The 27,789-nt window shown below is 40.5% G+C and overlaps 1 protein-coding gene across 21 annotated transcripts in view; it reads right to left on the bottom strand.

The window, feature by feature from the left end:
- Trpm3 (transient receptor potential cation channel subfamily M member 3) overlaps positions 1 to 27,789 on the bottom strand; it is a 789,469-nt gene that overhangs the window by 103,871 nt on the left and 657,809 nt on the right. For all 21 annotated transcript variants that reach the window (XM_038320029.1, XM_038320049.1, XM_038320011.1 and 18 more), the window contains one exon: positions 19,128 to 19,200. In XM_038320029.1, the coding sequence (XP_038175957.1) occupies positions 19,128 to 19,200 (73 nt within the window). The remainder of the gene's footprint in view (positions 1 to 19,127; positions 19,201 to 27,789) is intronic.

The following is a 27,789-nucleotide window of genomic DNA, read 5'->3' as shown; positions in this document are numbered from 1 at the left end:
TTTGTTCCACAAGAGGAAATTAATGCCTAGCTCTGTAAACCCAATCAAGACCCCATGACTGGCGAGATCATAGCCCCTCGATGGAAACCTACTGCTAGTGTTTTGCTGAATGACCGCGCTATAAAACTGTCTTCCAAACACTTATATTTATACCCATAGATCAGTGCTCTGCCCAGCCTTTATCACATAAGCTTCTTGCTGCCACAAGTGGCAATTAATGCGGAAACCCACAACTGGCTAAAGTATCGGGAACACATGATGCTGGAATGTTTGGCCCTAAATGGAACAGCTATACCACCCTTTCTAAGGCTCAGGAAACATTGAGGAAGAGGGGACTGAAAATGTAAGAGCCAGAGGGTGGCGAAATGCAACATGCAAAACAAAAGGCTATGTTTGGGTCATGAACTCACTACAGCTGTGGTTATCTGCAAAGAACATGCTTGAGCCTGACAACATTTCATCATGGACTGGGGAGAGGCTCATGAGGTCCTTTCCTTCCCAACTATTTATTGACAGTTAATGGTTGTTGGGGGGAAGGTTTGTCATTTTCTTTAGTGGTGTAGCCACCAATATGTTGCTCTTCAAAAAACATCCTCCCCCCCCAAACACATTTTGAGTAGAAACCAATTAAACACTGTGGACTGCAAAAAGGAGGCATGAACACATAGGGAACTTGATGGGGGGGTCTAGCAAGACTGGGAGGACATCAGAGAGGGGAGTGGGGGTAGGAAAAGGACTACAATTCATTATATGAATGTTTGAAACTGTCAATCAGACAAAAATTATGACATGGTATTGAGGGGTGAATACCCCAAAATTAGTACATACATGCATGAAAATTTCAAAAAAAAAAAAAAAAATCGAAGGCCTTGAGGGCTAAGCAAATAATTCATCCTCTTTGAGGGTGACGATATATAAAAAAGTCGAGTGTCTCATTTGGCATAGATAGTCTTAATACAATCCTGCTTGATGGGTTAGGGTGCGGATGGTAGGAGCTACTGATGTGTCATTCATGACAGTATCACGACTCTGGTGTTGAGGATGAAACACCCATCCCTCTGAATAAGGTTGAGGAACACTTTTTTTTCTTGTTTAAAGATTTGGAACCTTCCTTGCCTTATATAAAGAATTTTATCTAGATTAAATATGCTTTCTAAGCCAGATGTGGCAGCATATGTCTTTAGTACTAGCCTTTGTGAGGTAGAGGCAGGTGGATCTCTGTGAGTTCAAGGCTATCCTGTTCTATATAGTGAGATCCAGGATACCCAGCACTACATAGCAAGAGACCCTATCTCAGTGTATATGTATTTCCTGATTCTGTGTGCTGGTGTGGTCAGATTGATGTAGTTCTCCTTGCATTAAAGAAGCTCCTCTTTGTTTAAACCAACAACCAGGGAGCCTGCATGGGACCCACCTAAGCCCTCTGCATATATATCACAGTTACGTAGCCTGGTCTTTATGTGAGACTCCTGACAAAGGGAGCAGTGGCTATCCTCAGTGCTTTGACTGGATCTTGGAAACCTATTCCTCAGTCTGGATCGCCTTTTCCAGCCTGAATAGAGGGGAGGGTGCTTGGTCTTATGGCAGCTTGATATGATGCCATGCTTTGCTGACGCCCATGGGAGCCTTGCCCCTTTCGGAACAATTACAGAGGAAAGGTGGATGGTGGGGGGGCAGAGGGGAGGAAGGGAAAAGGGAGTGGAAGGAGAGAATGGAGGAGAGGTTGCAGTAGGGATGTAAAATTAATTAATTAATTAATTAATTAATGAAAATGTCTTCCATATACAAAGACGGAAAAACATGGACAATACATCACTTAAGTATAAAAATCAACACACACACACACACACACACACACACACACCCCTCTTCTTTACAGAAAATAGATAACATTACAGAAAGTCACAACTGGCTCAAATGCTGATAACAACAAACCATGTGGTGCCCAGCTCCAGCTGCTACACCTACAACATAGCTCATATACCCAAGACACAGTGAACATCACGGGAGAGGTGGTAGACAGATTGTGAGAATCAGGGGCTAGGAATCCTCCGTGAGATTGTGTATTCTAGATATGACAGAGAAGCCACACCCATGGAACTGCAGCAATACAGACTCCTGAACAATGACACCAATGCGCATGGGAGAAATAATATAGGGCCCCGACCCTAGATAAAGAACTACAAGTGATTAATAACTATGAGAGATAGAACAGTAAAGTCTTCCCCAGGGATGAGCCCTCTAACTGGCTATTCAATACCAAGTGGTCAGCCCTAAACCCAACATTAAACAGTTTTAGCAGGTTGTATTTATATATTTATTCACACACACACACACACACACACACACACACACATATGTATCTATGACATTTAAAGAATGAGAAACCATAAATTTGGGAGGGAGTAGGATGGGGTTGCGGGGCATGAGAGGGGTTGGAAAGAAGAGAGGAAGGGAGAAATGATGTAAAGGCAGTTTAACTAAAAATGCTTTCTATGGTTGCATCTAGCATCCCTTTTATTTTATTTTGTTTTGTTTTGTTTTTTGTTTTATTTTATTTATAAATGTTGAAACTAATGCATTAGGGTCTCAATCAACACAAATCCACCTGCCCTTTCATTAAAAGACATCAGATTCCCTAACTACGTGTAGATCAGTACTGTGGGAGGAAACTAGATGGAGGGCCCTTTCACATGACCTACGTTGCTAGGATACACCTTCAACCTTCTCCCCAAGTGGAGATAGCTACTCAGGAGCCTCCCTCAAGAATGTGGCTGTTACATGGAGAAAGACGGAATTCAAAGTTGGAAACACACACACACACACACACACACACACACACACACACACACACACACCACACAGATGGGGCTTGTATATAATTTATTGTTTTCTATATTTTATTGCCTTGAATGATAACTATCTTCTCTTGGTAAAAATAACTTTAAGTGAACTCAGGAGACTCCTAACCGAGATCAGGAAAAACCAATTTAGCTTCAGCTGAATAAATCCCATTTTTATATGCGAGAGACAAAACAGAGCTACCTGAAGAAAGATAGGGTAACTTCCTTGGGTTATAGTAAATAAGAAAAATAATGCCTACCATTTTCTTCATGTTTAGCTTGAACCCACAACAGTTAACACAGTTTCTGAGAATTCCTGAACTGAATTCTTACAATGACCCACGGGTGCCATTACCCCAACTTTACAGATAAGAGAATCCAGGCACAGAAACCTGTCTCCGTTGAAGAAGCCAGGACATGTCAGAGGTGAGATTCAGACCCAGGCAGCCTGTTTTTGCAGTTGTCCCCATTGTCAATTGTTTTTTGTTTTGTTTGGTTTTGCTTTTTTTTTTTTTTGAGATAGGGTGTCACTGTGTAGCTAAAACTGACCCCAAAGTTGAGAGTCTCCTACCTCTATCTCCTAAGTGTAGGGTTACAGCCAGTGTCCTAAGGAAATTCTTACTTCATTTTCCTGCCTGTGCACTTGGGATGTGGAACAGAGGAGCCTTCGGGAATGAGACCTGGATTTCTAACTGCTTTAATTTGTTCCAGAAATTTTTGAGCTCTAGTTTTCTGCCAGCCTTTATTGTAGACACCAGGGAAACAGGGTGAATGTTCAATGGAGGGAACAGCCTAAATATTTACATATTTATTTCTTCTCGTTCCTTTGGGTTTTATTAGAAAGTTTCTTGTTTGAATAGAATCCTTTGAAGGATCATTTAATACACTATGACACTTTCTGGAGGCTTCAAATAAACCCTGCATTCATTTCCTTAGGAACAGCAAATACTGGTTCTAAATGGCTTCCACCTATCCTACCAGCCCTACTCACTTCAATAATTCCATTTTGATTGCCATCCTTCCCCAGCCATTATAAATACAGCTCCTGGTATAAATTGTCACTCGGTGAAGATGAGTACACACAAACTAGCAATTTAGGTAATGTTTATTATAATATAAATTCTTTATAAAGTATTTACCCTTCTCCCCAGATAGGAATTTGCATAAAGATATAAATAAGATATAGGTCAAATGATATAGCTTCTAAGTATACTTAAGAGGGTATTGATTAGGTAAAATGATTTATACCTAGGTAGGCAAAATGAACCTTCTTTGGGCTTTGTTGTGTATGCTGTTTAATTTTCTGTCTTAATAGGGTTATTAAATTGTGAGTTTTCCTCAGGTTGAAACTGTTCTGAAAAGAAGCCATCACATTTTCACTTTCTAAATCTTCAGGCTACTTATGGAGAACAGGCTTGGGTTTGTGTGCAGCCTTCTACCGGCATTCTGAACGGCAACCCTACATTTCAAATACTTCAGAATATGCTTTTCCTGAGCCCAGGGTCCTTTACATTTGAACTTTTAAAATATTTGTTTATACCTTATAATCTTTAATTATGCAAAATTTTGATACTGTTTTAAATATGTTTTTGCGGCATAGAAAGCCTTGCCTTATATGTGGAAATGCCTCAAGAATTAGACCATCGTTGATATTAGGTCTGGACTCTTAGAGAACTGAGCTCCCAGGCAGATGGGTACTTCTTACTTCAGTTTTGGTCCCTGACATAGCAGGTGAGTAGCAATTATATTTATGGGCTGTAATTTCTTTGGCTCAAGGAGAATGAGCACTTAGCTGATTTATTATCCACAGTACTTGGGAAGTGATTTAGTTCCTCAGGACTTAGTTCCTTACATGTAAAACCACGTAAATAATATCTGTCTTAAAAGATGGTTTTGCAGATTAAATGGGCTAATAAATGGAAAATGATGATTTGTCAAAGGATTATTCCAGATAGGATAAAAAAAAGTCTGGAACCTTCGAGGCCAGCCTAGTCTACAAGAGGCTAGTTCCAGGACAGGCTCTAAAAAAAGCTGCAGAGAAACCCTGTCTCGAAAAACCAAAAGAAAAAAAAAAAGTCTGGAACCATCTATTTTCTGCCCCCAAGAAACATATCTTACCACCAAAGTCAGACATTACCATAGCAGCATATCATTTGTGTTTTAATAAACAGAAATTGCTGGAGGATCAGAGTGCAAAGCAGCCATACTAGTTAGAAACAGAGGCCAGGCAGTGGTGGTACACACCTTTAATCCCAGCCTTAGAGAGATACAGTCTCAGTCTGAGGATTATTGGAGGCAGGAACGCCCATTTTGCTTTGAGGTACAGATAAGAGCCAGTGGCTGGCTGCTTTGCTTTTCTGATCTTCAGTTTGAACCCCAACATCTGTCTCTGGGTTTTTTTATTCGAGTTAGACACTGTCTTAGAATTAAAGGATGGAAAAGGTGTTCCAAATAAACAAACTTAGGAAACAAGCGGGCAGAACTACTCTAAAACCTGAAAAAAAAAACCAAGTTTTTTTTCTTCTTTTTTCTTTTTCTTCAAGACAAAGTTTCTCTGTGTAGCCTTGACTGTCCTGGAACTCGCTCTGTAGACCAAACTGGCCTCAAACGCACAAAGATTCACCGACCTCTGCCTCCCCAGTTCTGGGATTAAAGGTGTGTGCCACAACCACCTGGCTGAAGGTTTTTTTTTGTTTGTTTGTTTGTTTTTTTGTTTGTTTTTTTTGGTTTTTCGAGACAGGGTTTCCCTGTAGTTTCTAGAGCCTGTCCTGGAACTAGCTCTTGTAGACCAGGCTGGCCTCGAACTCAGAGATCCGCCTGCCTCTGCCTCCCGAGTGCTGGGATTAAAGGCGTGCACCACCACCGCCCGGCTCTGGCTGAAGTTTTTTAATTCAAAAATGGAAAGAAAAGATAAGGAGGAGTACTTGATAGAAATTAATGGAAAGATCCATTAAAAGAACATTGCTATTTAAACATATATGCACTGAACACAGGTGTGCCCAATTATATAAAATGCATACTAGTAGATGTAAATCCTAGATTAAATCTAGTACAGTACAGTGGACACTTCAATATCTTACTCTGATCAATTAACAGATATTCCTGACAAAAATTAAACAGTAAAATATGTGAATTATATGACACTCTAGATCAAAAGAGATTCTAAGGATATCCCCTTCAAATGTTACAGAATATATGTTCTTCTGAGCAGCCCATTGAACGTTCTCTAGAATAGAATTTTTAGAATCAAATGAGAATAAAAACTCAGCACATCAAAACATATGGGATACATACAATGAAAGCAGTTCTGAGTGAAATTTATAGCTCTAAGTGTCTACATTAAGAAATCAGAAAGATCTCAAATAAATAACTTAACGATATACCTTTGATCCCTAGAAAACTCAGATCAGTAGATGAAAAGAAATCTTTAAAATCAAAGTAGAAATCAATGAAATAGAAACAAGATAGTAAATACAGACAATACAGAGAATTAAACAAAGAGCTGTTTCTCTGAAAAGATAAATAAAATGGACAAACCCTAGACAAAAGAGAAGGTGCAAATTAATATAATTAGAGGTGAAAAGGGAACCATTACAATAGATATCAATAAAATTCAGAAAATCTAAATAACATACTCTACTGAACTGGAGAATTTATAAGAAAGCTGACGGATTTCTGAATATATGTGACCTACTAACATTAAACCAAAATGAGATAATATATAAAGATTTTGCTTATCTATTTTTTATGTGCTGAGTATTTTGCTTGTATGTATCTGTGAATCACATTTGGCAGAACTGATGGAAGCTGGAAGAGAGTGTCGAATCCCCCAGAGCTGGAGTTACAAATGGCTCTGTGTCATCCTAAAAGTACTGGGGACCTAATGCAGGGTCTCTGCAAAAGCAGCAAGTTTTCTTAAGCACTGAGCAATCTCTTTAGCCCTCAGATAAATAATGTAAACAGATCCATAACAAACAGGATTGAAGGAATAGCCAGGAGCGGTGGCACACACCTTTAATCTTAGCACTTGGGAGGCAGAGGCAGGTGGTTCTCTGAGTTTAAAGCCAGCCTGCTCTACAAAGCAAGTTCCGGAACAGCCAGGACTGTTTGTTACACAGAGACACCCTGTCTCAGAAAAAAAAAAAAAAAACAAAACAAATTAGCAAATTGAGGAAGTAATTAAAAATTTCCCTACTAAAAAAGCCAAAACTTGAATGGATTCACTGGTGAAAGTTTCCCACACCATACTGGAAGTCTTAGCTATAGTAAGATGAAGAAGAAGATAAAAGGATACAATCAGGAAATGAAGAAATGGAATTGTCTTTATTTACAGACATGTTTCTATACATGAGGGACCCTACAGCCTGTCAGGCAGCTCTTAGAACTCAACTGAAAAACAGTTTTAGCAAAGTGGCAGGATACAAAATTAATATACAAAACCCAGTAGATTAGTAGATTATCTATATGTCAATGCAAACATACTAAGATAAGTCAAGGTAACAATTCAATTCAGTAGTTTCAAAATACATTAGAGCTCAGAATAAACCAAAGATATGAAAGACCAATAAGCCAAGGACGTGAAACACCTCCTCTACAACGACAACTTAAAAACAGGAGAGAGAAATTGAGGAAGACCCTAGGAGATGGAAAGACCACTCTGTTCTTGGATCAGAAGAATCAATATTGGGAAAATGCTATCCTATCAAAAGTAATCTATAATTCAATGCAATTCTCATCAAAAGTCCAGTGATTTTCTTCACAGAAAGAGAAAGAAATTGTAAAATTCACACAGAAGCACAAAAGACCTTGGCTAGATGAAGCAATCCCGAGTGAGAAGAGCTATTATCTCTTCTTGGAGGTGCCACCATGCACAATTTCAAATTGTACTGCAAAGCCTTAGTATAAAAACATTGCGATACTGGTACAAAAACAGGAATGTAGATCGGTGGAACAGAATAGAGGAGCCAGATACAAGGCCCTACAGTTACAGCCACTTGATTTTTGACACAAATATACATTTGAGAAAAGACACTATCTTCAGTAATATTGCTGGAAAACACTTCAAGATATAGGCATAGGTAAATACTTTAGGAATAATTCTCTGATTGCTCAGGAAATAGAACCAGTAATTGACAAGTGAGATTTCATGAGATTCAGGGCATCTATATAGAAAAAGAAACTGCCATTCAAGTAAAAAAAAAAAAAACCACCCTACAGAATGGGAGAAATATCTCTGCCAGCTGTGTATTTGATAGAAGACCAGTTTCTAGAATATACAAAGAACTCCAGAAAATGGGTATCAAAGAAACACTTTAAAAAAAACGGACCACAGAACTGAACAGAGAGTTCTCAAAGGGAAAGATACAATTGTCTAACAACATTTAAAACGTTCTCAACATCATTATCCTCAAGGGAAATACAAAGTTCAACTCCTTTGCGAATGCTTAGAATTGGTGTCATCCTGTGAACCAATGTTAGCAAACACTGGTGAGGAAAGAAATCCCCGCCCCCTAGTGGTGGGACTGCACACTGGTGCAGTTACCAGGGAAGGCAAAGTGGTCTCATTGCTCCCATTAGCTCAGAGCAGCTGCGGTTTCCTGCACAGCCGTTGCATAAAATTAATCCTGCCAGTTTCCAAGCGTGGTTGGGAGAAGGGCTCCAAAGGTTCTCTTCCCAGCTGAAGAGCAGTTGACGAGTACTTACTGTGGTGGGGGAGGGGGGAAAGGGGAGTTTTCCTTCAGTGTTCTGGATGTGAGGACCTGAAGTTAGGAGCGGGAAATGTTGGGGAGATCTAGGAGGGTAATGGGGAGTTTAGGTTGGATATGATAAAGATATATTAATATATGAGATTGTCAAGTAATAAATAAAGTATTCTAAGAAAGCACGATGCAAAGATTTTTTAGTGTTAGATATACTCTTGATAATAACTATTATTAAATTAATAATCGTAATTTAATAAATATGCCAGCCAATTGGTGATGCTTTTGCATGTAGAGCATTCCCAGTTGGACCATCATTACAGGGTTTTCTGTGGTCAGCGTGAATGACTGGCTGCCATAGACTCTCCACAAAATGATACTACAAGACGAAGAGAAATTCTGAGTGTTAAGTCCAGATGGTCCTTAAGTTTCCTAGGGCTTATGCATGTCAGAACTGCCAATTTATATTAGGAGTGGTTCTCTGACAGAATATGAGGTGTCAATCAAATCTACCATTTGGCTTTCTTCTTAGCTTCTTTCCTGAGTGAGCTGAAGTTTGCCAAGGCTAAGATAAACACCAGAGGAGGTAAACCTGTTACCGTGCGAGAGTTTGAATGCAGATGGAGGCACTATGTTTAGACTTTAAAATGATATTGTTTTTAGGAATGTAATTTTGGAGGTGCATTTATCTGGGTTTTTTAGCTTGTGAACACTGGGAATTCTCCATATGAGCCACAGCCACCCCTGTTAGGATGACTTCTCTGGCAACATCCTCAAGGTTATCTGGTCCAAGAGGACATGTAGGTTTGATTTCTATGGTGGCCCCTGGTTGCAAGCAGCCAATGGAATTGTTTAATCTGTCCTGGTGACCAGTCAGGCTGTCTTCACTTGTCATGGCTGGGTGACAGTTCTTCAGGAACTTCAGACCCCTTCTCTCACTATTGGCTTTCCTGAGAGACCTGAGCTTCTCCATCACCTGGGCCCCTTCATTTTCTCCTTCCTGGGACTAGAGATAACAAGAGGTGGGTATTAAACGTTGGCTTGATTGTCCCCTTATTGGTTGGGCTGTGTTGTTTTTTTTCAGTGGAAACTCTACTCACTATGAAGAAGTGTTTCTGGTTTTGGTTTTAGAGCTAAGTATTAGTCTTTTGTGGACCAAAGCCATAGAACAACCTCACAAAGTCAGGAATTTAAATGTGTACTCAGTCTCTTCGGTGATAGATGGGCCAAGAGTTTCTATGAACATTGCCCCCATGTCCTTAGGTTCCCAACAATATATACAAGTAGAAAGGATGAATGGACTTATATGGTTTATGATTAATGATATTGTAAAGCTCTCTGTGTTTCTGTTTCTAAACATCCGTTTAAATGGATGTGTTCTCTTTGTTGTGCCCTTTCTGCAGTACAAGGAGCCAATACTTCACCAGTCCCCTGTTTGTTTGCAGAAAACTGTGGAAAAGTGTTCCTGTTGTGTGCACAACAGGCAAAGTGGAGAAACATAATGGATGCGAGACTAAGAATAAAATAAAAATTCTCGCTCTTGGGCTGATTATTTGTGATACGTCAAAAGGAATTTGTTTTTGCAGCTATGTGAATAAAATTTCTGCTATTACCACCAAGGTACTATAGAAGCCTATGCCTCAGGGTTCTGGGATATTTTCTAAAATTATTGCATTGGTTTTCTCCCTTTTATTCTCTTTTACTCGTTCTGTCTCTTCCTTTGGGTGCCACGCAATGCAACGACCATATGTGATGTGTTTTCACTAAAGCTGCACATTACAAAGGTGAGTCATCGATTCTTCTCAGGTTTGCCCTGACAATCTCCAGTCTCCTTGTCTCAAGAGGCCAAGGTCTCAGCATCCAATATGCACTTGCTTATTTAGTCTCCTGTCCCCAGCCTCCTTTCAGAATGGTATCCCAGCCTGCTTTTAGCATCTGGTCCTCCATACCAGAAAATCTGTTTTGGCTTCTTTAGAGAATACGTTTTTTCTTTTCAGTTGGAGAGGGTTTTTCAGAGTGGGGGAAGACATGGCATTCGGACTGCATCTTAAAAAAGACTTAACAAATTCTTTCCTATTTTTCCTCCCAAAGCTTTCCTTTTGAATTTCTGATTGTCCCAAATTCTGGGACTTTTGGGCACCACCAAGTGTAAATCAGCTTGATGTTAGCTTAGAATTCCGTTTTCTTTTCCGGTCTGCTATTTTTCGTTTTTTCCTCCATCTGTTCTCATCTTCCAGGTATAGAAATTGCATACCTCAGTCCTAGTCTCGTCTCATTGGTCATAACATAGTCACGTGATCCTAACATTTCTACAAAATAATCTGAGGTATTTAGCTTCCTTCCTTAGAGAGAATGACCAGTACTGGAAGTGCGAACTGTAGCTTCTGACCTAATGCCTTTAATTAAGACCTTGCCGTATTGTTTTGGATGTGTTTATTAGCAAGCCATGGTAGACCCTTGGTTCAGCTGCTACATTCGTCAGTCTCTCTGGGTTTTGTCATATACCAAGAAAACTGTAGTAGTTATTGACTAACCTAAAAAACACATGAAAATTGGGGCACTGTTTAATATCTGGTTTTGGACATAGATCTTAGCATGCAGAGCAAGTGTGAATGACTCAGGGAATACAGGCTTCTGTTCAGCGTCTACCAGCTTCTAGCTGTGGGACCTTGACCAAAAGCTCAGTTTTTTCTGTTTCCCTGTGTCCCTAGTGGTCCTTTACCTGTAGTCATCTTGTGAAAATGAAGTTAATTAATACTCAGAAATGTGGTCACTTATGTATTAGTTGTGATTGTTATATGCTAATTGTATTATTGTTATTGCCATGGGTAGTGGAATACAAAGACTTAGATTGAGGGTTTTATGGCCTTAAATGAGTGCTCATTGCGTTTAACTCTGTTGTGCCAGAGAGGCAACTGTGCACTCCCGGAGAGTAACCTGTGCACTCCAAGGCATCCTGAGTCTAAGAGTTCAGCTAGAGTTTCCATTTATATACCGTTGTAGATATGATATGTAGGTGGCTTCATACACTCATCTCCCCCATTCAGTCTCTTGACTCTGGAATCCATCCATGTTTGGTCAGCTTCCACCACTCTTTCCTGGCTCCTAGAAATGCCCTCCGGTTCCCAGAACACTCCATCGTTGTGTGTGTAGTTTTGACATAAGTTCTCCTCATCCTCCAAGCCCCGATTCCTGAGTTTGATGCACCCAAGAGCTGAGTTATCTTCTCTTTCCCTCAAAAGGAATGTTTTTGCTTCAGTAAGTCTGTTTTGGTTCAAGACCTCTTTGTCTATCCTTGAGTACTTTTGTCAACAAGGCTAGGAACTTCTGGAACTACATAGTCAAGTGACACCATCATTATTTTTATTATTTGTATATTCCGCCAGGCCATATGATCATATAATTGAGGCAGTGGCTGACTGTACAATTGATGCTGATTCACAGTTCTCAACTAAGTCAAGAAATAAAAGGCATGACTCCTTAACTCTGTTGGGAAGTCACAGCAATGAATTCTCCACTAGTGGAGAGCTGTTCAGCAGTGTGGATTTGCAGTGAACTTTCCTGGGCCACGTCAGAGCCTTGCATGTTGTGGTTGTTTGAGTGAGAAGGGCCCTCATAGGCTCAAATATTTGAGTGCTTGGCCTGTAGCTGGTAGAACTGTTTGGGAAGAATTAGAAGACATGGCCTTGTTGGAGGAAGTGTGCCACTCAGGGTGGGTTTTGAGATTTAAAAAGCCCACACCCTTCCCAGCTCTCTCTCTCTCTCTCTCTCTCTCTCTCTCTCTCTCTCTCTCTCTCTCTCTCTCTCTCTCTCTCTCTCTCTCTCTCTCGTGAATTGGTATGTACTGTTCCAGTGCTGTGCCTGCTGACAGGCTCCATGCCATGGTGGTCATGGACTCTACTAGCCTCTGGAACTATAAGCCTCCAAACAAATGCTTTCGTTTATAAGTTGTCTTGGTCAATGGTGTCTCTTCTCTGCAATGAGAAAGTAACTAAGACAGACACGTTACAAAGGAAAAGGATGTTTAGTTTCTGAGGAAAAAGTGAGAGTCTGCTACATTCGTATTTAGAAATGGCCACATGGTGCTAAACAAAGTGTAAGTGACCTGGATTTATCTGGCCCTGATTCCGTTTCTTCTGTCATCAAAGTTAAGGCACAGAGCAGTTGCACCTGGAGTAAGAAGTAGAAACCAGGGAGGCGCTGCTCTGTTAGAAAGGAGACAGTGTATTTCACTCTTAGAGGGAAGTACGAAAAGACGGCAATGCGAGCAGGAATGTTGGGAACTTGAGAGATGATGGGATCCCGGGAAGTCACATGGACAGGTCACAGGGAGTCCTGTGTAAAGTACCCAAGAATGTCAATCTTAGAGATGCTGTTTATTTTGGGGTCATTTGCATTATTAATAAGTAAACCTCTTTTCTATCCATGGTAGTTTCTAGAAAACTACAGTTTATTAAACATCTTGTAAGTTTCATTTTCCAGTTCATTTTGAAGTTGACTTCTTTGATGAAGAAAAGAAATAACACATGGAATTAAAAACTAGAAGGCAGTACTGAGCAAGAGAATGGAAGGAAGTTTTCCCGCTATCCTGAAGAGTGTGCTGTATTTGTTGGTCATTGACCTGAGAGTATAGAGCCCTCCCCAATGACCTTCACAGGTAAGAGTACCATAGCTTACACCTGGGCTGTTTATGTGACTTTAGTTAGTGATTTATTGATATGGGAAATAACTTCATTTCTATTAATAAGTAGTATTTATTAAATTCCTGCTGTTTGTGATCAAATTTTGCTGGATGGTGGGGGGAAAGATACATGCAGCATTCAAGCACATGAGCAGAATCCCTTTTCTCTGGAAACCTGGTTACCAGGACTTTTGTAGCCAGGACACTAATATTCTGACTGGCCATCCTTGGTTTATTACAGTTCTGCCAACATCGTTAATAATTCCTCCCACTTTCATGCCCCCAAAAATGCCTGCTTGGAGATAAATTATCTGATACTCATTCCAAAGAGCTGTGGAGATTAAATGACAAAATTGCTGTGAAAAATTTGCCGCGAATTACAAAGTTTTATCCAAGTGTAAAGGATTAAAGCCTTTGAACTCTTTTATCGCATTCTCTGGTGGAGACAGACAGTGCTGTCTGAACTTGCTGTCTGTCTTAGGCTCTGTTATTACTCGGAGATCTGCTCAATTTTACATGGGAATAAGCTTGTCCTAAGCTAATTTTTTGTTTGTTTGTTTTTGAGACAAGGTTTCTCTGTGTAGCTTTGGAGCCTGTCCTGGCACTTGTGTAGACCAGGTTGGCCTCGAACTCACAGAGATTCGTCTGCCTCTGCCTCCTGAGTGCCGAGATTAAAGTTCCGTGATGCCCCTGCCTGACCATAAGTAAATTTTTCTTTGAAAGGAAAATAGTGTGTGCTTCACCACTTTCTAGGTTTCATTCCTTTATGCTGCAATGAGGACCCTTGTCTGGATACTGGATGTTTTCTGCATTTCACCTTAAATGAATACTTTGAAATATATGGAGCCTTTCATATTTAGCATGTTATAATTCTGACGGGTTTTGAACATGGTGGGGGTCTCAGTAGCCTGGGAATTTTTAAAGCCTGCTGTCGAATGGAAACGACTATTGGTAAATGTAAATCATGGAGGAAGGCAGGGAGTCAGCCTCAGAGAGCACCCAGAGCAGCCTCTTCAGGTGTCCTTCACACCAGCCCACCCAAGAAAGGGCCCACGAGGCCGGCAAACACACATTACCATCCTCCTATGTGGTGGGAATTGGGTGCTCCTGTACACGGCATGTGTAGACAGATACAGCCCTTTTGTCTAGTTTGCCGCCGTCATCTTCATCTTCAGCCAGACCACCGTGTTTTAGAGAGATCTCTCCCGGTACTACATTAAGGGCTTTACTGTCATTATCAGTTAAGATGCTCACCACCACAACAAAAGAACTGTCCATTATTATCTCAGACTCATAGAGGAGGAGACTGGGGTTCGGGGAGGTCAAGCAACTTTCTAGTCAAGAAAAAGCGGTGTTTGAATGCGGTCACAAGTCTTGCTGCTCGAAGGTATCATACCCTTTGACTATGGCTTCCCTGTAGTAAGTGTCGTATCGAAGGGATGGTAGTGGGGATAGAGGTGGGAGGAGGAAGTAAGACCTATATAGAATCGTTTCTCCCCCCCCCCCAAAGAAATAAACTTTGGTCTTAGGGGGAAAAGATGGTAAGCACATCATTTTCTTCAAAAATATTAGAAATGATCAAGTAGAGACTATTAAAACTGAGGACTGTAGTAATGATAATAGAAAATTAGTCATCAGTGGCACAGTTAGGTACATCGGCTATGAGCTTTGTGAATATGTTTCTTGAATCCTGCCTGGCTAGTATTCATTTGATCTTGTTCCTGGTTGTGTCTGATAAAGGAAACATTGTATTTTGGAGCACACCACACATTGGCACTGAACGAAGAATGCAATCATAGCATGTTTATTCTAGGACATGGATCTTCGATATTTGCATTTGATGACGTTTGACACTCTTTGACCCTCAGTACTTCTTTTAAAACAATGTGTGGAGATTTGCAGTTTCTCAAACTCTTTTCGGACTTCCTTTCTTTTCCCCTTTCTGTCTACAGAACTTCTGTTCCATGGGTTGCTCAGACTTGGGGGTTGGCTAGATGGCTCAACAGGAAGAGGCGCTTGCTGCCAAGCCTGCTGACCTGAACTCAAGCTCTGGGGCCTACATGGTGGGAGAGAAGTGGCTTCTGAAAACTCTCTTCTGACCTTCATATGTGTCCCCCACCCTCCCCAGATAAAGGGAATAACTCTGGCCGTGGATCAGCTGCCCCAGGTCCCATCTCACAGGGCCAGAATTTCTTTGACTCCTTTGTCACCTTTGTGACAGTGACTGATTCAAGAAATGGACACTTACAGAATTAAGCAAGTCCCCATTCTTCTTGGAACCTCTCCGCTGTGGTTACCAGGAAAGATGGATCTTTCTGACTGGCATTTTCTGAGCTGCTTGGGTATTAGCCTGTGACTGATGAGGTTTCTTTGGTGACCCAGGTACAGGCTAATGGCTCCTGGCTAGAGGGCTATTTTGATGACGTCAGTTGAGTCCTAGCTCTCATTTTGTCTGAACTATGCCTGTCCTTAGAGTGTCTGGCCAGGCGAATTTACAAATCCATCCATTAATTTCCACTTTAGCTGGTTTAAATCGTGTTTCTGGTACTTAGATAATTTCTAATTGTATAGATAGTTCACCGATTACAGTTAAATAAAGCAAGTTTCAGTTTGTACTTAAGATGCTTTTTATATTAGGTGAATACACGCTGCTTCTTTGCTCTTTTATTAAAATGGCTTATTTGGCATCTGAAGCGTTGCGATGCAGCTGGATCTGCTGCATATATGGTTTCTCCACACGTGAGTGGTGGGGAAGGAAGTGTGGGCGAGGGGAGGACACACAGCCCGTGGCAGGAACCCTCACTTTCAATGTAAAGGGAAATGTGATGTCACTTCTTGTCAAAAGTACCCATGTTACTATCTGAAGCCACCCTGGGTTTCCTGACTCTCTGGAGCATCATTCCTTTCTCCCCTTTCTTTCTTCACTACATTCATTTGAAAATGCTTCATAGGAAAGACATCTGTCTAAGGTGTGGGGAAATTCACCGTAATCATTTACTTTATTGCTTACCACTGCAACGCTTAAAAGCACGCATCAGAAGACTGAAATTCACTAATATAAATTCAAATATGAGAAAATCAAACAGCTCAAAAACAAGGGAAGCAAAGACATATTTTCCCCATGGCCACCTGGTTTCCCATCTGCCTTGCCTTTTCCCCCAGTGGCCTTATGAAGCAACGGTTTGCTTCCTGGCTCTCTTCCAGTCTAACTACTGGTTTTCTCAGAAACGTCTTAGAATAAAAATTGAACTCTACAAATAACCCCTGTGCATTACATAATTGAAAATGAAATATAATTGTGAAAATTAAGTATCAAGCCTGTTACTTGCCTTGACTAAACACACAGGAGGAATCTAATAAACTTAAGAATCTAAAATGGATGTAATTACGTATATATGCTTGATCATCAAAGAAGTTATCCAAAACTGTGCCCGATTCCCTTTCCAAATCAAGTAGGTCAGTGTCGGGGGGCATTCAGGAGACCTTGCAAAATAGAGTTGACACACTGTAATCATTTAATGACACAAATTCCCCCAGCATAACGGCTGCATAAACAGTGTTCATTATAGTGATTAGAAACATTAATTTCTTAGAGCAATCAAAATTTTCTTTCATCTCCTATTGCAATACTTTTTTAAGCTGTAGGTTTATGACCCATGAAATCAATTTAGTAGGTACAATCAGCATCTGGGAAAGTAGATTAAAAGAGAAAATATTCCATTTCATTGCATATTGTCCACGTAAGTTTATCTGAGATACATTTCAAATTTTAAAGAGCAATATGCATAACTCTTTGACTATGACACAAACTGTATTTCATTTTGTAAAGTATCCCACTAAAAAGCTAGAAAACAAGTAAGTATTCTACAATATGCCAACTACATCGTAGGGCTGATCTGAATATGACGTGTAATCTCTAATTTCACAGATTGTTGAAGACAAGTGTTTTCATTGAACAGTCACAGTCACTGTGTTTTTTTTCCTGAGACTTAGATTCCCCTTCCCATTTGCTATGAAATTTGTTCATGGCATTTGTTGATATCAATGGAGCGGGGATATTTTGGCTGTATGTATGAGCTCTCAGTTTCGGACTGAACCATTGACTAGCCGGTTCCTTCTGAGCACACTCTCACCGGCTGTGTACCTTAGGTTTTTATGTATAAGTGAGGCTCATAATGAACTGGTAGGCTGTTTGCAGAATCAATGAAGGAATGCAATAAGTGTTCTTTACAGTGTTGGGCACATAGTGAATCTTCAACAAATATTGCTTATTGATATTACTACTTTCTTAATATGAGAATAGAAAATATCAGACTTTCTTGCAAAGAAGTTTCACCTTTGCTTCCAATAGAGGTAGCATAAAGCCCAGAGTGTTTCTTGTGGTTCAACCTACTCATGCCCGCCTCAGGCCTTTAATTCTCCTTCCCAGCATTTATATTTGTAGTTGAAATGAAACATCTTACAGAAATGTCCAACCTAGGATACACCACACACTAGGAGGGAATGAGAATCTCCTGAAATGCGATCAGGAGTCTAGTGAACCCATATAGACACTCAGGGAATGAGCAGGGAAGCCTGATAATCACATTTGTCTAAGGGTCTCATGAGGTCCAGGGAGAAGTCAGATATGTTGGTCCTAAGTTCAGGTGTAATCATGAGTTTGTGGTGCACAGCAGGTTATTTCACCAGGTGTAGCTTTTCTTACTCCGCTGGCAAAGGGAGATTCAATTAGTTCCTGCATCACATAGCTGTTGCCATGATTAATGTTTATCGTAGTTGTAAGGAGCTCGGCACAGCTACTGCCACATAAGATGTTTTCAAGAAAATAGCAGTAGTGGAAGAAGAGTAATATTCTAGAAACAGCGCATGAAGTAACTGTCCTTTTAACTCTGAAATATAGAACACCAATTCTATCACTACATCACTGAGTAATCCATTCACTTCTCCATCCAACAAAAACTGAAGGCTGCATGAATTGGGGATTAAGTTCCGTGATGAGAAGGTGAATAAGACAGCTTTTCTGCTCTCACTGAGTTCATAGTCTATGGAGGTCATGGGCACGCAAGGACGAGCCCGGTGACAAGTGCCGCTGCAGATGCGTTAATAGCGCTAAGTGAGAACACAGACGTTTGCGACTGACAACCACACTCAGAAACATTTACATTTATGGTTTGTTTTCCTTATACTTCCAGCCTGAATTTTAGATCTGAACAGGCCTAACATTCTTCTGTTTATATTAACTTATTAAAAGTTTTGTCAAGTGTAATTTACTCACTAAGGTATACGAAAGAGGAGGCTTCATTTAAGAACCTGGAGGAAATTGGCCTGTACTTGGCTACGCGTGAGGGCAGGTAGTGAGATATCTTTGAAGGGCTGAGTCTAGAGATTAGGACAAATATCCACCTTATAAATTAAAATCCAATAATCCAAGCATGCCTGTGCTTACTATGTTAAACAGGGAAGTTAAAGTTCTGTCTAATGCTCAGTTATAACAAGGAGTATTGTCTAAGTTTTCATTTCTCTGTCTTCTGAATGATATTTGATTTTTAATTTTAATATATACATCTATGCCCGTGTCCATTTAGATGGCTTTGAAAATAAAGTAATAATAATTATTAAATAACTTTAGATAACCTAGCATTTTCCATTTTCCACTAACATTTTCATTTAAATCTTTATGATTAAATTTTTATTTAAAACTTACAAAATTGAGCCACACGCAACATGTTGGCATTAAAAGTCTTCAGTAGTGGTAGCACTGCCTTACACAGTGGGTCAATGGGCTGTCAGTAATTAGATGAGACATAAATCATTTGGGGTTAGGTCCATTAATAAGAGACTTAAGGTGTCTATGTTAATCCATTTAAATTACTTTTTGTGTTATGTGGATAGAGGAACTCTTACCTTTGAGTAATGCTGTCAGGATAGCTAAATCAATGTCCTGGTGGCCTTCTGATCCCATTCGAAATACTGTGATCTGCAATTTGAGACAAGGAGATGGTTAACAACACATTTGTCCTCCAGAGAGAAATCAAGTCAATGAAACCACTTCTGAGCAGTGATAGTTTCACTATCTCTGAAGTAGGTTCTTAACTCAGGGCAAGCGTACATAATGAGGATCAGAGGAATGGGCTCTGCCACACATTAAGAGGGAAATGTGTCAATAGTCTCCAAGTGGGGACCATCTTACATTACTGTATGGATAGTGGTTATCAAGCAGGGCTTTCAGGATGCACAACGTATGTAAATTGTAACACAGACCATGAGTGAGGAACTGTGTTTAAAGATAGCTGGCCACTATGTTCTATAGAAAATGGCCCACTGCATGTGCACAAATGTGCACTGTAACCACCTCTACACTTATTCCTTAGCAATAGTCATCTCTGTTGGTTGGCTTTTGTCAACTTGACACAGCCTAGACATCTCTGGGAAGAAGGATTCTTCACTGAGAAAGTGCCTCCTTAGGATTGTCCTATAGACTAGTTTGTAGGGAATTTTCTTGATTAACAATTGGTGTGGAAGAGCACAGTACACTCCTGGGCAGATAGTCCTGGGTATACAATGAAGTAGGCTTCTGGAACTGGAGAGATGGGTCAATGGTTAAAAACTCTGGCTGCTTTTCCAGAGGGTCCCGTTTCAACTCCCAGCACCCACATGGCAGTTCCAGGGATCTGACAACGTCTTCTGAACTCGGCAGGCACCAAGCATACACATGGTGCACAGAAATACCCATCTTTGCAAAATAAAACACTCATATACGCAAAATAAAATAATAAAAAAGAAAAAGAAACTAGGTTGAGGAGCAAGTCAGAATTCCTCTGTAATCTTTGCTTCAGTTCATGCCTCCACGAACCTGTTTGAATTCCTGCCCTTACTTTCCTCAGCAATGGAGCATGATCTGGGGGTTTTAACCTGAAATCAGCCCTTTCCTCACCAAGTTGCTTTTGGTCATGGTATTTTTATCACAGCAATAGAACCTTAACCCGAACAACATTCAAGGGTTTTGACACTGGGATGTGCATCCCTGTTTAGCCCTCTCAATGACTTTATACCCTTTAGAATAATCTAGCAGTATATCCAGATGGTAAGGAATGGGCAGAAGGCAGTAAAGTAACATCTTTGCCTTTGTAATATAGGAGAGAAACACGGTCTCTGGGGAAGAATAACAGGAAAAAGAAGAAAGAAGCATCAGCGAGGAATTAATTCCTTCCCAAGACTTGACTGTTGACAGGAGAAAGAGGGAGCTGGGAGACTCATTCTAGAGGAGATGTTTTTACTAACAATTGTCACTGCTACCACAAACTGGCAACTGGGCATAATCTCTACTTTTATGGCACTGAAGAATTACCCTCATAACCTTAAACTTTGCTGACATTGAAAGAAAGCCCCAAGAAATGTTATTTCTATGCATCCTCTATGCTCACCAAAGGCCCAGGTGTATGTTTTGGGAGGGAATCTTTTATGGGCATGCAGGAAACACTGGCATCCACATTGATGGGCAGCACCGGATTTGTTCCTACTGTGTGCCCTGAGAAGTCATCTCCTCGGATGGCTTTCATTTTCACTTGTAGAATGCTGACTACACAGAGCAAGTTTCCCGGCTTAAAAGACGAAGACAAGCAGGAGCTAAGTATTTGTTTCTAGCTGGGATGAGCTAAAGAACGGTTTTGGAGCAAAAATTTGCATGAAAAACGTAGAGAAGGATCTTTGTAACAGAGCAAGGCTTAATCTATATTCAGGAATCTTCTTGCCAACTCCATGAAGAGTTAGTAAAAATCATAATGGGAAAGTATAAACTTGGCTGAAGGGCAGGGAAGGTTGCTGATGATGCATGCCCTTAGCTAACCAATCACAAAGAACAATTCAAAAATAAACTGTTGTTTACTAAGTGAGTTTACAGTTAGTTGAAATTTCAGCAAAACCCCAAGAGTTTTTCTGCGCCCTTGACAGACTGATTCCAGGATTCAAATAGTCATAATCACATACATAACATATGACATAATTGTCATAGAATTGTTTACCAAATCAAAGAATTTAAAAGCAGTATGTTGTTGGCATTGGAAACAATGAGTAAATTATGAAATAGATACAACCTAGAGATATTCCTACACATACGTGAGCGTTTGAAACCAGACAAAGGGTCACTGGAAGTCAGTGGGGAGAAGATGCTTGTTTTCTCTCTTCTCTTCTCTTCTCTTCTCTTCTCTTCTCTTCTCTTCTCTTCTCTTCTCTTCTCTTCTCTTTCCTTTTCTTCCTATCCCCTTTCTCTCTCTCCTTTCTTTCCATTAATAAAAGGGTCATGCTATGTTGCTGATCTCAAAGTTACAATCTACGGCCTCAGTTCCCCTGATACTTAGGATTGTGGATATGAATCACTGCCTTGAGCAATAAGTGATGATGTGGGGATAACTGTACCTTTCCATTTAAAAAATCTGTATTCCTTTTCTACCTCCCAAATCACACAGATAAAATTACAAATGGATTCAATATGTGAAACATATAAAATTTTTATAAAATATAGGAGAATATCATAATTTGTAAAGATTTTTTTTATCATGTAATGGAATTCTTAGATTCATTCCCAAATACAAAATAAAAGTACAGATCATATAATCAATGTATTATTTTTGTGTTACATGTTCTTTTAAAACAGTTTTTAAAATACGACACATTTAAAATTTTTATTTTTGAGATTGTATTTTAATTATAAGATTTCTCCTGATGTGGGATTCCCCTCTGTATGCAGTGAATACCATTGGTAAATAAAGAAACTGTCTTGGGCTTGTGCAGGGAATAGAGGCAGGCAGAGAAAACTAAACTGAATGCTGGGAGGAAGAAGGTGGTATCAGGGAGAAGCCATGGACCTGCTACCAGAGACAGACATGCTGAAACCTTGCCGGTAAGCCACGAGCCTTGTGGTAAAATATAAAATAATGGAGATGGGTTAATTCTAGATGTAAGAGCTAGCTAGCAATACTCGTAAGTGATTGGCCAAGCAGTGATTTAAATAATATAGGTTCTGTGTGATTATTTTGGGAGTCTGGGCGGCCAGGAAATGAACAAGCAGAGGGTGACTGGGAACACACTAGCAGCCTCCATACAACATTCTCCCTTCCATTTCTTTCCTCCAAACCCTCCCAGACACCCTTCCCTGTCCTCCAAAATTCCTGGCTCATTTTTCACTAATTGTTATTGCATTTTGTAAATATATATATATATATATATATGTATTCCTAAATACTGTCTCATGGTAGTATCAGAAACTATACCCATAAAGTATCTCCAACATGACTGCCCAATAATGTGCTAAAAATAGTTATTTTAGAGCTACTGATTCTAACCATTATATGCTTTGATTAAGTAATCTTCTTTGACTTTCATGCCTGGAGTCTACTAAAATATGATATGTCCTCTTTATGGAGCTTGGCACTTTAGTTAGGCTTTTTTTTTTTTATCTGAATGTGCCATATAACAACCCCTCATGTGTCCCATCCATGGTTTTATTGATTGTCTTATCTAAATCTTTATGTTGAAACCTAAGGCCAGGGTGAAGGTTATAGGACATAGGGCAATTAAGGGGGTGCTGTGTCTTGATTAATGAGGGCTATAAATTAGTACCATTATAAGAGAGCCCATAGAGAACTGCCTCATTCCTCTTGCTATGTGAAGACACAGCCAGAGGAGCCACTTAGGAACCAGAAAGAGCCCTTTACATCTGTGACCCCTTGATTCTGGCCTTTATGCACTCAGAGCTCTAGGGAGTAAATCTACATTATGTATTAGAAACCTGGGTTATAACATTCTGTTACAGCAGTCTGGGTGTACCATAACAGCCCTCTTCCCAGTTAGAAAAAGCCCTGTTTAGGGGGAACGTTTTCTTTGTGTCAGGAAAAGTGATATTTATTTTCAAATATATGATCTTCAACTCCTCATTTTATGTAATAAAATAAATGTGTGCATCTACATAGAGGTGAACATATAAAATATACATTCAACAAATCATTGCTATTACTATTTAGATTAGATGGGGAAATTATTAAGACTTTGTTATCATGCCTATAATTCCTAAATCATTATTCAAAGCTTATCATAGAGTCATTTAATAAATCAGAAGATAGCCCTTCACAAAGCAAATGATAAAAGCCTGTTTCAGTGCTGATGGAGTATAGCTAACTGTGGATTTGACACTAGGAATGTGTGCCGCACAACCTCACATGGATAGGGGACAGACACCTGGCATATGAGCACTTTAGCATTCAGATCCTCCATGTGACTTTGGCATATCGTGCACATTCTAGGAGAGAGGAAACATTCTGAAGAGTGTTTAGCAAATAAGGAGACATTGAATTTCCATGAAGAGAAAGCTATGTTAGTCACCCAAAAGATTCTGAATGTCCATGGTGAGTTACCATTGCACTGTACACAGCAGTCTCCTCTGTTCAGAGGTGGGATAATAATGTTTGCCTATCTCCACTTAGATAGGAGATAAACCGTATAGGATCTCCTAGCAAATAATCTAAGTTTTGGCACTGTGATGGAGAGAATAGATGGATCCATAGATTGTTACATTACCAATTGCTTCAGACATCTTCTGCTTGCCTAATCAGAGATAAAGTAGCTCGGCTAAGGTCACACAAAAGTTAGAACTCTGTAGTTGAGTAGTGCCTGTCCTAACCCATGTCCTGTCTAAACAGTAGTACGTGAAGGAGGGAAGAACACAGTATTACCAGCTGAGCTGCCTCTTTTGTTCCAGCTCATATGTGGAGGTCAGAGTCTGGGATGGCTACGAGGCAGAGGATGTGAACGGAACAGCCTTCTGTTTTGGTCTGAGATGTTCTTCCATAGGTTCATGTGTTGAAGGCTTGGTTCTCTGGCATTATTCTGTGGTGCTTTAGGAACATTGGTGGATGGGGCCTAGTTGGAGGAAGTAGGTCACTGGGGAGTGCATCTTGGGTGCTGTCCTGTTCTATGGTCACTCTCTTTGCTCCCTGGCTGCCATGAGGTGATCAGCTTCTACCACAACACTGCCGTGGTGTTCTCTTTTTGGCTCACAACAGTAAAGCCAGCCGACCATGGACTGAAACAATGAGATAAAGTAATTCTCTCATTTAATTTCCCCCTCAGGTATTTATCACAGAGATAAAAGACTAACACACCTTCATAGGCATTTGAAATAAAAAAAAATAAGAAAAATGACCAAACAAAGCCCATCTATGTAGTGTATTCGAGTTGTGGTCACAGCTGGGTCTCTGGTAAGGGCTTCCAGGTGGAGGTGTGTGCTGACTTAGGTTTTCATAGGGCATGGGGATAGTGTACCTAGTATTACTGATAACCTCATAGATTCCAGGTGGGAGATGAGAAGTGGCTGTATCTTGTTCTGAACTCAAGAAAAGACGCTGGAGAAGTAACCTGAGGTTAGAAGTAATAATTTGACTAATTGCTTAAGTTAACTCTTTTCTTCAGGGCTGGATGGCCTGAAAGATATGCAAAAAGCATTTAACTTATGGCAAGATGAAGGAATTCAGGGTCGTATTTGAGCCCATTATTTAAAAGAACAAAAAAAAATGCAATATGAAATGGGATTCTTTACACGCCTGACCTGTTCAACTCTCCAATGCCTAAACCTCACTGAACAATTAGAGATCACATTTCAGACGGAAATCCTCCTGATACACTGTTAAATTTACTCTAAAATTTAAGAGGAGCAGGCTTTCATAGCAACAGATGTGAATGGGGGCAACGAGTGGGGAGTTCCTAAGGGATTTATAGGGGTGCTTGTAGAGGTGCCTGGCATTGTTATCAAGGAGCTTGAGATGGTGTTGGCATGCAAGGGCTTTGTGGGTTTTTTATTTTTGAAAACTGAAGTGTGGGCATGGTTGCCTTCTTGTCCATTTGCCATCCTGAATGCTGCTGTTGAAAAACACAAGGACCCGGGCTGCCATAGTGAGCAAGGTAGCCTTCAGAAGAACCAAAGGAGCTCCAAGGAGAGCTGGGGACGCCAAAGACAAGTTTTACATTATAAGCTCCCCTGTCTGACCCAAGATGTTATGTTGCTATCACTATTCGAAAACTGCTAAAATTTGAAATGAATATGTTGCGAAAATTAGCTGCATAGAGCTGCCTTCTACAGCTTTGCTTCTACAGGGTTGACAGCTTTCTAGGCTGTTCTACCCCTTCCTTTCCACGTGGCAGTTTGTTCTGAAGAGCAGGGCTCTCAGCTGCAGAGGTGGGTGTCGTGGATTTGTCATTGGCCTGATGTTCACTATCTATGCGTGCTGTAGTGAATCTAGCCACTATCCCAACGCAGGCTTCCATTGTCTGTCTTTGTAAACATTGCTGCAGTGAGCACCCTCATGTGCACACGGGGGAGGGGTATGCATCTGTAGGAGAAAGCTTGCAGAGTAAATGTTCTGGCCCTGCTGCTCTGAGGGAGGGTTCCTTCGCCTGCTTCTCTCTGCTGTCTACGGTGCCTTCACTCTTTCCTTCGCAGATTCTGATTCTCATGATGTCTGAAGAGAACAGCTAAGTTTACAATATGCATTTTTTGTCCTGTAGTTTGAAATTCTAGTTCATCCACCTGCTTCCGCTTCCCAAATATTGGGATTAAAGGCATGCGCCACCATGCCCAGCCTAGTTTTCTTGTTTTTAATTTGGAAATTATGGGGAAAAATTCTTGTTCCTTCCCATAGTATCCTCTTCTCTCTACTACAATGTAAGCATAAAAGAAACTTTTTTTTGTTTTTTGAGACAGGGTTTCCCTGTAGTTTCTAGAGCCTGTCCTGGAACTAGCTCTTGTAGACCAGGCTGGCCTCGAACTCAGAGATCCGCCTGCCTCTGCCTCCTGAGTGCTGGGATTAAAGGCATGCGCCACCACTGCCCGGCTTAAGAAACAATATTTTAGGAATTCATTTTGTCTAGTTTTGTCATTTGAGGGGCAGAAAAGGAGATACCTATGTGTTTATGTGTTTATGTTTTCAAATATCATAAACATAAGTGTAATAAAAATGGAAACTAAATAGAATGCTAACCTAATTGTTTTATAGATAGTTTAGTAAAGGCTCAGTTTTCTTTTTAACACTGAGATTTTCAATCTGAACGGTAGCTCCAACTCTAACACTTGTCTGACATGGCTGGTTATATTCACAAAGTTACATTATGGGATACAGGAAGATTAACTCAGTTTTCCAGATTAAAAAAGTTTTCCCCCAAATTCAGCTTTCTTCTTGACAAAGTACCCGAGCTTAGATAAAATTAAGACTTTCATATGGAAGGGAAGTGGAGTTTAAAATTCACAGCCTTCCCTTATTTTCTACCCCTTCCGCCCGACTGCCAGCCAGCTTCACTGCTTGTCCTCATTTCCATTTTGCGCCCCCTTATAAAAGTCACAAATTTGGTCACCATGCTTGTCACTCCCAAGTTGTGTATGTTTCTGATTCACTGAGTTGCTTTCCCGAGCCTCTCTGCCCAATGTGCTGAGTGTCGGGGGTGCAGTACCAAAGTGGGCAGATGGGATCCATGCTCCCCTGTGCCGCCATCCCGAGAAGGGGAAATGACGGAGCAGGTGCAGTATGCAGTGCCATGTTGTGCGATGTTCTGTACAGCATTGCTTCTGCCTCCTCTCGACCCCTTTCTCTCTGTGCCTGCTCTCACAGCCTTGCTCAGACTGTAACAGCTTCAGTTTTGTGGTGATTCTGGTCCTGTGGTGAGTGGCCACTTGTTTGTTCCTGTCTGCTCAGCCCCAAAATAACCATACAGAAACCATATTATTGCAGTACCATTTGGCCAATAGCTTAAACAAATTTCTGGCTAACTCTTAATTTAACCCATTTCCATTAATCTGTGTATTACCACAAGGTTGTGACTTACCAGGTAAAGTTCTGGTGTCTGTCTCCAGTGGGGCTACATGGCTTCTCTCTAAACTCTACCCTCCTTCTCCCAGCATTCAGTTTAGTTTTCACCACCTACCTAAGTTCTGCCCTGCTATAGGCCAAAGCAGTTCTTTATTCATTAACCAATAAAAGCAACACATAGACAGAAGGACCTCCCACACCATGGTCCTGTCTCTCATATTCTTTCCCATTAGGCTAGTCATGCAAACATCTGTATTAACTTTTTTAGTGGCTTCCATCCCTATATAAGGCAGAGAGATTCTTAGCAGGGCATTCAAAGATCGCTGGTATGGTGCTCCCAGCTGTTCTTTAACCCCACCTGTTGCTGATTGCACACGTCGTCATGCCTCTTGCTGCCATTTCTCCTTGTCACAGCCACAGCCCATGTCCACATACCAGACATCCATCCTGCTGTGTGGACCAACATATTCCTTTTTTGAGACCCTGATGATTTTGGTTTCTCGGCTTTTGTCCATTCAGAGGATTCTTAGCTAAATTTCCTCCATTTCCTTGGTGAGCTAACCGTAGGTCTTTTTCTCCATATGAACCATTTTAAGAAATTTACACACTTTCTTTATGCTCCTATTATTCTATAAGGCTTTCTGAGACTCTGCTTTCCACCTTTATGACTCCTGTATGCACACTTTGTATAAAGGAGAGACTAGCTTCCAGGGAGG

This window comes from Arvicola amphibius, chromosome 1 (genome assembly GCF_903992535.2).
Source record: "Arvicola amphibius chromosome 1, mArvAmp1.2, whole genome shotgun sequence".
NCBI classification, from domain to species: Eukaryota; Metazoa; Chordata; class Mammalia; order Rodentia; family Cricetidae; genus Arvicola; species Arvicola amphibius.
Note: the sequence above shows the minus strand (reverse complement) of the source record. Positions and strands in the feature narration are given on the sequence as shown.